This window comes from Echiichthys vipera, assembly GCF_963691815.1.
Source record: "Echiichthys vipera genome assembly, chromosome: 5".
NCBI classification, from domain to species: domain Eukaryota; kingdom Metazoa; phylum Chordata; class Actinopteri; order Perciformes; family Trachinidae; genus Echiichthys; species Echiichthys vipera.
The window spans coordinates 3,233,858-3,245,782 of NC_139830.1; the positions used below are offsets into that span (position 1 = coordinate 3,233,858).

Sequence of the window (11,925 nt, forward strand, 5' to 3'; positions counted from 1 at the left end):
AGAAATACACAGAAGTCCAGTTTTACTCTCTGTGAGATGAGAAACAGAGCAGGCAGCAGAAACTACAGGAGGTGGAACTGAGATCATGGCGCTGTTCGAAAAGTCCAATAAAAGCGTGAGGGATGAGAACGTCACGTTTACAAAAGGTGTCTGCGGACCTACGGTGTGTGCTGCTCCTCCTTTCAGTTTCAAATCTCTACAGAAAGTGGACAGCGTGTGTTTGGGGGTCCAGAGTCTGCAGACGGACCGTACCTAAGGACAGGGGGTCAGCGCAGCCATGAGGAGCTCCATCTTGTACACGAAGTTGCGTCCCTCCATCTTGCTCCAGTGGACCTCTTTGCTCGGCCCTCTCAGGTGGCTCCACTTGCCGTCCTGGATGACGTCGCTCTTCGGCAGCTCTTTGGTCTGGCTGCGGGGGAACTGGACCAGAACTTTGCACCCGCTCTCCGGCCCGTTACGCACTGAGCAGACAAGCAGATACACACACAGACGAAATATGTGAGTCACTAAAAACCTACTTAATTCTTGTTCATCTGAGGTTGTGAGGATAGTCAGTATTACTTTATCAATATCCCCTTTTTCGACCGCAGGAACTTTCCCCAGCGACTCTTTTGAGGAACTTATTGTGTTTCGACCGCAGGGATCACGATCGAAACTAAGTTCTGGGGACGTTTAACCCCGAAAAAAAGTCTCTGATCGGAGGGCAGTACTTTCTTAAACTACAGGAAGATTCAGGGTGGTGTTTGCAAGGATGAACACACACACTGCTTCAACTCGTGTCCCACTTCATTCAGGGTTCGTACATCTTTTCCAGGGTCAAATTCAGTTACTTTTCAAGCACTTTTAAGGTCAATTTTCATGCTTTTGCAGCACCATATAGCTGTAATAAATTACATGTTTCTACGAACACATATACACAGACACTATAAACAACTAAAATTGTGTTTTGTAATACCAGAAGGAAAGAAATGAAATTTCTCTTCTATAGTTGTTTGTTGTGAAAGAAACGCAGATGCATTTTCAAGCACTTTATCCAAAATTCAAGCACCTTTCAAACCTTGAAAACAAACCATTAAAATCAAGCATTTTCAAAGATTTCAAGCACCTGTACGAACCCTGTTCATTCATAAAACAAGGAAGTACTCTATTGCCGTTTTTAGGTCAAGGGGAGGACATTTCCCTTTATTTGGCAACATTTAAAGTAAAGTTAGGCGGTGTTGGTGTTGACTTCCTGAGCGATAGATCGCACTGAACTGCAGCTGGCGAGAGAGAGAGGGACAGCAGAGCGTGAATGTTACGTTCTAAAGCATAAATAAATGACCATCAAACACTCAACAGATGATTTACTGTTGTTCAGTTTCCCTCCTCTGCATTTCATTCACTACATCCACCGAGCCGTAAATGTTGTCGCAGTGAGAAAAAACTTAAAGTTAATGTTTTTTTTTTTAGATGAAACAGGCAGACACACTGAACTGTAGGCTGCGGAGGGTAATTCGTTTAAGCTATAATGGAAAGTACAGTTCCAAAACTAGTGCACGGTGCTGGAGAATATCATAGAAAACAAAACACCCTCGCCCTGATGATGGTTTACACCTGAAACACACATGATAAACAAGTGTGTGTCCCTGTGACCTCGACCCTTCATGTTGCTTTTTCATACGTCACCAGACTCATTCCTCTCAGCTCTTTAGACTGCGGTGAAAACGCAGATCATAATAGAGTGAAGGAACCTTTTAGTGCATTGAAACGTTCAGCGTACGTTTTGACTAAAAGTCCCGGGAACGTTGGGTGGAAGAGCAGGTAATGTTAGATAACATTGGAGTAAGTGAGGTTGATGTGATGCCTTCCAGGTTGTAAATCACTTTCTCAGTGATCCGTCGACTTGTATCAACCTGTCTGTTCAATCTGAGGGGATTTCATAGTGGAGACTGGGTGTGGCCTCGCTGCATTCAGTGAGAGAGTCGCTACTCTTTCTCCTACTTGGGGGGGAAAAAGGGGAAGTTGGACTCATTCTTTGCTGCATTGCATTCTGGTCAACAAGGGCCGTTAGAGTTGGTAACGAAAGAGATAGTATTTCCAATTCTCCTGCACACAGACGGTGATAAGGTCAACATTATTTAGCTATTTATTGCACTGGATATCTCAGACAAACACCATAAAAGCGACGATAACTCTGCAGGTATCAGGATGTTTATGGCACTCCTCTCACCTGAGATGGCGTACTCTCCATTGGGAGAGGCGACAGTGACGGCGGATGCGTTCCCGATGCTCTCCACGGGGCCCAGGCCCACGTGGTTACTGAAGCTCAGGACATGCCAGCCCATCACTTTGGCCAGCTGCTGAACGGCGTGCACCTGATGCTGCGACATCTGTAGAAGCAGCAATACCACACTGTAAAACCCCTCCAGTACAAGTATCAGAAGTGAAAGGATGCACAGTGCAGGGACATGTTTTCCTCTAATAGGCACTTCCAGTAAGTACCACCCCCTCCACCTGCGGTGCGGGAAGTTCACTTCCAGGGAACTGTCATACCTGTGAGAGGAGGAAGTCCTGCAGTTCCTGTTCCTGGTGCGAGAGCGTGACGACACGCCCGTCTCTGTGCACCACCCTGATCTGCTCCACGCCGATGTTCAGCTGCAGCTGGATAGACCTAAACACACAAAGTCACACACAGTACAAAGTCTGTAACGTCCGGTTGAGCCTGTGTGTGAACAGAGCAGCTCATTGTGAAGAGAATTCACAGCGAGCGAGTGGGCGTGTTGAGGACGTTTCTGTCACGTCGCTCCCAAAAAGTGGAGAAAAACAAACATCGGACGGTGTAGAAGAAGGGTGAGTTACACAAAGATTTCTAACTGGAGAGACGACGGGATTCAGGAACTTCTGTCGGAAAAGGGCTGATGCAGAAATCAAGGACGACACAAGACTCGAATTACAAACTGGCTACGTGACCGCGATGTAATCTGCCTCCTGCACACTCTTCCCCTGCGCCACCCCTCGCCTAAACCAAAAGGATTATTTCCAGTAAGAGAGAATGCATAACTCTCCTGTTGCGGCTAAATGTTCACGTTGGTGTGATGCGGAGGTGGAGTGTTTACTGCAGATTTGGTCAATGAAAAGATTCAAAAACAGTCGACAAGACGCACAAAAACTCAGAGGTCTACGGAAAGATCTGGAAACAAAGCCACGCATCGCCATGACGTCATCAATGCGTGTGACGTGTTACGGCGTGATGACGTATAGGCAGCAAGAAGCATTCTCCGAGGCCCAGGTAGTGTGAGTACAAACGGGCCTGGAGGGGGGACAAGGACCCTAAAGCACGGGGCACGGGACGGAGGCCCAGTGGGAGTGCGCCCTAATTCCATAATGGGAGTGAAACTGAAAGCAAAACCTGAATAACATGCTGAAAAAACAAAGGACAGCTTTCCATTTGCATCATTTGAAAAGTTACCTAAAGGCCTGCAGATGGATACCCACGGTGGTTCACCAAAACGTTAGCAGGTTGCTCCACTTACTTGCAGATCTGCTCGTAGCCCTGAGAGGTGATGAGCACCTTGACGCTGGACTCGTACACATCGTTGATGTTGGACCAGTGAGCCTGGATCTGGGGGTCTTCTATGCGGCTGGCCAGGCTGTCGATGGTCCGCGCCGTCCTGGAGATTACAGTACAAACTTTAATACGGCTGAATTATGAAGCAAGAGGCTAAAAATGAAACCTAACACACAGCTTTACTCAGCATTGTATGGCTGAACTAACCTCTTACACAATTATACACGATAAACTCAACACGTTTGTTACAGATTTATGACAAGAAGATCTTAACACAGTGCTGAGCTACATCTCAAATTGATCTTCAGGTTTCCTGCTTTCAGATGATGAACAAGACTTCTACTGTTGACCTGCTGCCCCCCCCCCCCCTGAACACCCCTGTCCCCCACCCTCACCCCTCTTGAAAAAGGGGGCAGAATGCTAAAGACTTAAAAGAAATACTTGACATATTGCAATTGATAATTATAGAAGAAGAAGAAGAATTACTTTATTGATTAACGGGGAAATTGAATTTTTTCACTCTTATTATTAATCATGTTACACACACAGGCCCGAAATACACACATGCACAAACAGGACCTATACATGCACCTGCATGCATGGACCTCTCCAGCCACCAGTACACACAGGGACTTGAGCCAGCGACCCTACTGTTCCCAGACAAGTCACCTATGGACTGAGCTTCTGCCGCCCCTTTGCTTATAAATGTATTTTCCCTGAGATCAAACTGTGATGAGCAAAGACAGTCTGCCACCTTTAGGTCAAATGTGGCGTTGCAAACAGTGAGGGGAATGTTTGTTTCCTTTCATGTTGACTTGAAGGCTTACTGTAACTGAGGAAATGTTACTGTAACAGTGACGTTTATCTAATTAGGTTGAATGCTCCTGTGGCTGAAAATGTTCTTCAGTCATCAAACTAAAATCCCACATGGTTTAACTCAAGCTACCTGCTACGTAGGAAGATGTGTTTGGCCTGCTTGATGATCTTCTCCAGAAGCCCCTCGCTCTGCTGCAGGTTGGAGATTTCGGCCTTGTCGTAGGCCATCGGCCCCGCCAGGCGCATGCGTTTGTGGCCGAAGGGGGCGCTGGCAGGATGCGGCATCACCACCGAGCTCAGCTGCTGCTTGTGGAACTGAAACAGAGACGAGGTGATTCAGCGAAATGAGAATTGATCAAATGTAATCGTTAGGAATGAAATGATGTACATTTGTGGCAGTATTTTGGTTTGAATGTGTTGCAGGAAGTCTTCAGTCACAGTCGGATTTGTGTCTATTGTCAATTTTTGCTAAATTTCCAATGCCGGAAAATAAAGACCAAGAAAAACTTCAATCTAATAGATTACAAGTTATAATTTTTACCTAATGATAGCAACAGGAAGATAGCACTAAAAATGTATAATAGGGGTGAAACTAAGGACTTCATTCACATGCATTAATGTCTTTTATTTGTCTTTGTTTGGTCGGTAAATGTCAGAAAATGGAAAAAAGATAGATATAGATAACCTCAAATCTGTTGTTTTGTCCACAACATAAGATTCAGACAGACCCAGAGGAGGAAAGAAACCAGAAAATAATGATATTTACACTAGAAGAAGAGCCGATCTAAGTCCGGTGAGTTCAATAAAAACAAACAACAATTCTAGACGGTTGAGACTGAACGATATTTGAGGCAGATTCCCAACTGATATACGAGGTTAATATTGGGGCTTTTTGTTTTGTTGTCACTGGTGGGCAAACTACAGAACGGTGACTGGTTATAAAACATATCTCTGGCATTTCTATACTTAGAAACAAACACATATGCTGACACAATATATCATTCATCTTCAACCGCTTGTCCCTGTCGGGGTCGCGGGGGGCTGGAGCCGATCCCAGCTGACATCGGGCGTGAGGCGGGGTCCACCCTGGACAGGACGCCAGTCTATCACAGGACACATAGAGACGAACAGAGACAGACAACCATTCACACCTACGGGTGATTTAGAGTCATCAATGAACCGAACACCTGCACGTCTTTGGACTGTGGGAGGAAACCGGAGAACCCGGAGAAAACCCACGCAGACACGGGGACAACATGCAAACTCCACACAGAAGGAGCCCAGCCGGGATTCAGACCAGGAACCCTATCGCTGTGATGCGACAGTGCTAACAACCACACCACATATCAGAAATGAGCACATATCTCTGCTCGATGTGACTCCACGCAGCGTTTTCACCTCTCTCATCATCTGGTGCAGATTGTGTTCCAGGACGTAAAGGTGGTCGTCCGGTTTGGGTTTCTCTGGAGACGCACGGTGGTTCTTCTTCTCTCCCGTAGAGTGACAGAGTGAGATGGACAGCTGCAGACCTATAAAAAAAAGGAACAAACAAGGCGTGAAAGACTCCAGAGACAGAACACGTACACGTTATTTGTCCACTTTTTAAATATGGCACTAAAATAGAACTATTGAAGGTAGCACAGGCCAAAAGTGATGCATGTTTAATATGTGACAAACATACAGTATACCCTTTTAAACAAACCCAGACCTAGTTCTGGTGCTGGTTCACTGTTGGTTTCACTTGGGAACCTTTCAGGATAGAGAGCCACGTCATTACATCACTGTATAGGTCTGAGGTTTCCCCAGAAATGCTAACGCCAACTTCAAGCACAACAACCACAACGGCAGACTACAGCACACTTCTGCTCGTCTAATGTATTTTCACGTAAGATGGAGATTTCTTTCGAGAAGAAAGGTAATTATCTAACATGGATTGTATGGATTCTTATTAACACTGAATGTAAGATGTTAATGTTAGCCTTTGTCGGAAGCTAACGTTAGCTAGCACAGACTACCTGTTATTGATCACTTTGCAGGTAAAATGAATGATCCACAGGTTTACATCTTTACAGTTAACGTCATAATCAAATGACTTCGAGCTGGAGCTGTGTCCAATGGAAACTGCCATTACACACATGACATGTACATGTTTATGTTTGCTCACAGAGTTGTTAATAGTTCTTGGATTAAATGAAAGGAACTGTGTTTAATTATTGTGCATAACTGTGAACATTTAAAAAAAAACTTAACTTAAACCGTGTTTCTCTGTTGATTAAACAAACTAAAGAAGACATTTCTCTTTAGAAAAGTCGTTAATTTTGACAAAAAAAACAACAAAAAATTACACAAACTCTAAAATCACAACATTTTTTAAAGCATGCAAGACTGTGCGGTGCCGGTTCAAGACCAAATAAAAGGGTTGGTGCTACTCTGGAACCAGTTTTCCTGGAATCGGCCCTCATGTCTTGGTCGTAAAAGGGGAAATAAACGTGATTCTGACCTGGGAACGGCTGTGAGATGATCTGATTCTTCACAACGATGTGAGGAATCTGGGATTTAATCTGGACCGCCTCCCTGGACAGCTGGGCGAAGATCTCCTTACACAGCAAAACGTTCTGCGCCGCCTCCAGCTTCAGGTGCCACAGCTGGGTCCCTGAGGGCAGGATGAGGAGAGGTCCGGCGAGGGAGAAGAGATGAGAGATGATTCAGGTGTTGGGGATGTGGAGGAAAAGAGAGGAAACAACTACAATGAGTTACTGAAACAGCCGTGAACGCCTGTCAGAAGACGTCATGTGTCTGAACCATACCGGCTTTGGTCTTTGGCGGTTTCCTGAACAGGGTGACGGTTCCCAGATCACCGATGTCTGGAGCTTGTTTCTGGATGGACACCTGAAGACACAATAAACAGTACTGGACTATTACATCGGTACAGAAGAAAAGACGTTTCTACTCTACTCTAATAAAGATACACGTTTTAAAAATATTCAAAATCATATTAAAAGGTGACGGTTGTATAGAAATTATAACAAAAAAGTCAATGAAAAGAGCTATAGCTGCACTTCATTTCTCTCAAGTGATGGTTTTAAATGCTTATTACCAACAATTTACCCAGATTTGGTGCTAATTTCAGAGCCTGTTACAGCTCATAGATACATCTATGCTTTAATCAAATGTGCTGTTGTGTGGAGAATCATGTTTGTTTGCTTGGATCTCCTTTAGCTTCAGTGTAGTGAGAAACTATTCTTCGAGGGGTCGAGGAGTTTTATGTTGTGACAATACATTTAAACAATCACATTAAACATTATATCACACAAGATACAACTCCAAATGCGCGGAATTATAACCGATGCAATTAAACAAAAAGCCAAAAAACAGACATTTCCTCCCAGCTGGACGTGCCTGGAACACCTCCCTAGGGAGGCGCCCAGGGTTCATCCTTACCAGATGATCCTGAACCACCTCAACTGGCTCCTTTCAACACAAAGGAGCAGCGGCTCTACTCAGAGTTCCTCACGGATGCTGAACTTCTCCCCCTCTCTCTAAGGGAGACTCCAGACCCCCTCCTGAGGAAACCCATTTTGTACCCGCGACCTTGTTCTTTGGGTCCTGACCCAGCTTTCATGACCACAGGTGAGGGTAGGAACGAAGACTGACGGTAGATCCAGAACTACTGACGTTTGGTTGAAGGTATTATTCTTTTAGTGATTTTTTTAAACCTATATTGAATTTTTTGTTGTTTAATATCATTTGAGAATAAGTTCCATCCACACGTTGCTCTGCATGTGAGAGAACGTTGCATTTTTTCGGTTATTGCTTTATGTTGATCCATGTTTTGTTTCCTTCTCACCTTGATATAAGCAGAACCCTCTAAATCACTGGGGATCTGGACATCAAGGGGGCAGTAGTCCTCTGGGAGCTTCTTGTCCAGATCAATGTCTGTGTTCTTGATCACCTCAAACGTGCCGTGGTGGGGAAAGAGGGAGCCTGCGTGAGGAAACGGTCACATCGTGTTATCTTGGGGTTAGACTTTCTTCTTTTTTTAATCAGAGAGAAACATAGAAAGTCATTTCAGCACCATTACACACATGCAGAGCAAAGCAAAAACATGTATTTGGATAATTGTGCGAACATATTCTCCAAGCTCTTACTGTCCCTTTCATTTTACAAAGTATAAAGTCAGAACATTTGAACAAAGGAAGTCACATTTACTCATTTCTCCATCAAGATGAACAGACTGGTCCTTTAACCTGTGTAACAGAGGCACTTAGAGCAGTGCAGCTCTCTTTGATCTTTATATCTGATCCACTTTGACCACCTTAAATTTCTCCAAATGCAATTTTAGAGCGAATGTCTTGAAAGTCTAGATTTCGTGAACACTCCTTTGTCTTCCAGTGTTTCAGGGTTGGAGCCATTTCCTTGTTATAGCTTTTCTTTGCTCCATCCAATAATTTCTTCATTAGATATTTCTCTGCTTTTGATTGAATTAGTAATGCCTTGGTACAAAAATACATTGAAACAGTCATTTGAAACATATATTCCAGACCAGGTGTCTCAGACTGATCCAGTAAAGAGTCGCTGTGGCTGCAGGTTTTCATTCCAACCAAGCAAGAACACACCAGATCCAACAAATCCAACTGTGCTAAGGTGATTCAGTTGGTTGAATAAGTTGAGTCAGGTGTGTTCTTGTTTGGTTGGAATGAAACCTGCAGCCACAGCGGTCCTTTACTGGATTAGTTTGAGACACCTAATCCAGACAATCAAGAATGTCATGCCAGAAAGATGAAAGTTTCCCAAAATAAATGATAATGGCCGGCCACACCTGAACCATACACCCTCCAACAATTTGTTCCACTACCTTGATGTCTCTTCTCTCAGGGATTAGACTTTCATTAGATTTGATTGAATAAACATTAGAGGCCTCATCACCTGCGCTGCGGTAGCTGAGGTCTCCCAGGATCTTGTCTCCCACTTTGCGTAGTTTCCACTGAGAACGCAGTCGCAGCAGCTCGGAGTTGAAGTCCCTCTGCCTCCTGTTCTCCAGGTTCTCTGCCACAGACTTGCTGAGCTTCTCCGCCCCCTTCAGGAGGAGCTGTGCTGCCGTTCCCAGTGATTTCTTCTTACTGATCAGCTGGAACACCTGTGGGGTCTGCACAACAGGCGCAAGAAATGATGCTCTGAGTGGAAGTGGATAAATATAAACCACAGAACGTCATCACTGTTTCACATTTCGTCAGCGTCGCAGTCACAGTTTTACCTGTAGCATTTAGACACTGGTGATAAGATAAGATAAACCTTTACTGATCCCCAGCGGGTGATGGTGATATTCTTTATCAGTTTACCTTCCCAGCTGTTGGATCCTGAGACACCGGGTCTAAGGCCATGTACTTCTTCTCCTTCACCACGCTGAGCACGTCATGGAGGACACACATCTCTGTCAGAGCACTGCGCAGATTGTTTCGCACCGAGTCCCAGGGCCAGAGAGACGGCTGGAACTTCACCGTGCCTGTGTGAGAGGAACGCCAATCACATGGGAACGTTAAGCAAAGCCTCTTCACTTTAAATTCTTTATGTTATGTATATTATTATTTATAACATGTTCTTACTTGATGTTGATATGAAGTATCAGTCTTTAACTTTCTGGTTGTTACTTTTTTATTTTATTAATTAAATGATTAGTTTAATGTATCACTTTTACCACTAATGTACCACCTTTTTTTGTTTTTGCTTTTATAAATAAACTTGCATTCGTAAAGAACAGGACCTTTACAGTTAACATTTTGTCTTTTGTACAAAACTAGGGCCCTGAACAAAGCAAAACTTGTCCTGTCTCTCTGCTTTATCTTCGCATATGTTACCTTCCTCTTCCTCTGGCTCCTGCTTGCTCCAATCACGGTCCCTGGGTTCGCCCTCTCCAGTCCCAGTCCCAGTCCCAGTCCCAGTCCCGGTCCCGGTCCCAGTCCCGGTCCCATCCTCCTCTGAGTCCGATCCCTGGCTGAAGTCAATTCTTTGCGCTAACTTTGCCAAGTTCTGGGACATGGACAGAGGGGGGACGTACGTCTCTGTTCCATCCAGGGCCACTTCCTGCACCTGCTTCTCACAGGAAGACTCGATGCTGACCCTCACTGCCGGACCACCACCAGACATGATGACGAAGCTGATGGGAGGAAGCGACACAAATGTGTACAGTTTTTACTTTAATCAAATCTAGAAATTTCAATGCAGTTGTCCTCGAGAACAAGTCATTAGTGTTTTCATTGTACTGTACATTGCAAACCATGCGGACTGCTCTTTTCTGTAGGATAAACAATGGATTCAGAATCAGGAATACTTTAATAATCACAGGGGGAATTATTTTTGTCACAAAAGTCCAGATATACAAACAACAGATATTATACAGACAATATATATTAGAAAAACAGGAATATATATATATATGAAATATACATTTACATTACATTGTAATTGGTGTTATACGTGTTGCCTCCACACAGTAGTTAACTTAAGGATGTGAGTACTTATTCTACTGCTGGTTTGTATTAAACACTTTGTAATAAATAAGTAGAAAAACAACTATTTCTAAGCACAATAGCTGCGTGTGATTGTTTGATTGTTTATGTCTGCGTTTAGCTAACGTTAGCACAACTAGCTCCCGTTAGCCCTTTGCTAATTCCACAGGATAAACGGAGGAACTAAATGAACTAAATTAAATAAATGACAAAATGATCTTTAAATCGAGTAAATGTTACCTTTAGTGTGCACTGGTCTCAGGTATAAAGGGTCATTCACTGGAGTTTCGGGAGGTTTTTCCTGTATCGGAGTGAATGTTTCATCGTTAGCTTTCTACACTGAAGTGACGACGCGCTCTGCTGCCCCCTGGCGTCATGGCAACGCTGCTTCTTCTTCGTCTGCTTCTTCTTCGTCTGTTTCGTCTGCTTCTTCTTCGTCTGTTTCTTCTTGGTCTGCTTCTTCTTCTTCTTCTTCTTCTTCTTTTGTAATAATCTATATATAATTCAAAACTAATTAGTGGTGCTAACGGTTTTAGGAGTTTAGTAGTTTTAGATGGTTCGTACTTACTCTTTCATTTAGTTTTAATTTGTAAATAAAACATTTTTTTTATTTAATACAACTGATGTGTGATAAATTACATACAAACCAGTTGTTTATCGAGTCCTGTACCTGAACATTTTTAGATATTGTCTATTAAAAACAATGGAAAAGGCGCTCCTGCTTCTATTCAACATTTTTTTTAATTAAAAGAAGGAAATTATAATTTAAGAGGGTTGTACATCTTTGAAACATGAACAGAATAAATGTTAAATACACGAAAAAGAATGAATGTTAAACTGTGGAATGGACTGGGATGAGTTAGAAATGTGTAGCTGTCAAAGAAGCCTTGAATTAAAAGCCTGTAATTAAGGATTTATATGTAAAGTAAAACAAATAAGGAGTATAATGTAGAGGGAAGTTTTTTTAAATGTATTATTATTTTTATTTTCATTTCTTGTTTGCATTGCTGATATAATCCTAATAAATTAATAATAATAATAATAAAATAATAATAA

At 43.2% G+C, this 11,925-nt stretch overlaps 1 protein-coding gene across 1 annotated transcript; it reads right to left on the bottom strand.

Moving 5' to 3' along the window:
• Window positions 1-11,221, bottom strand: med17 (mediator complex subunit 17). Its single transcript, XM_083913439.1, has 13 exons — window positions 11,110-11,221; window positions 10,219-10,517; window positions 9,703-9,866; window positions 9,290-9,509; window positions 8,211-8,347; window positions 7,171-7,252; window positions 6,864-7,016; window positions 5,762-5,892; window positions 4,494-4,678; window positions 3,513-3,650; window positions 2,533-2,650; window positions 2,210-2,369; window positions 1-461 (listed from the first exon to the last, which is right to left on the bottom strand). The coding sequence occupies exons 2-13, from the start codon at window positions 10,505-10,507 to the stop codon at window positions 253-255; spliced, it is 1,986 nt and encodes a 661-aa protein (XP_083769565.1). The 5' UTR covers window positions 10,508-10,517; window positions 11,110-11,221; the 3' UTR covers window positions 1-252.
• Between the last annotated feature and the right edge of the window lie 704 nt (window positions 11,222-11,925).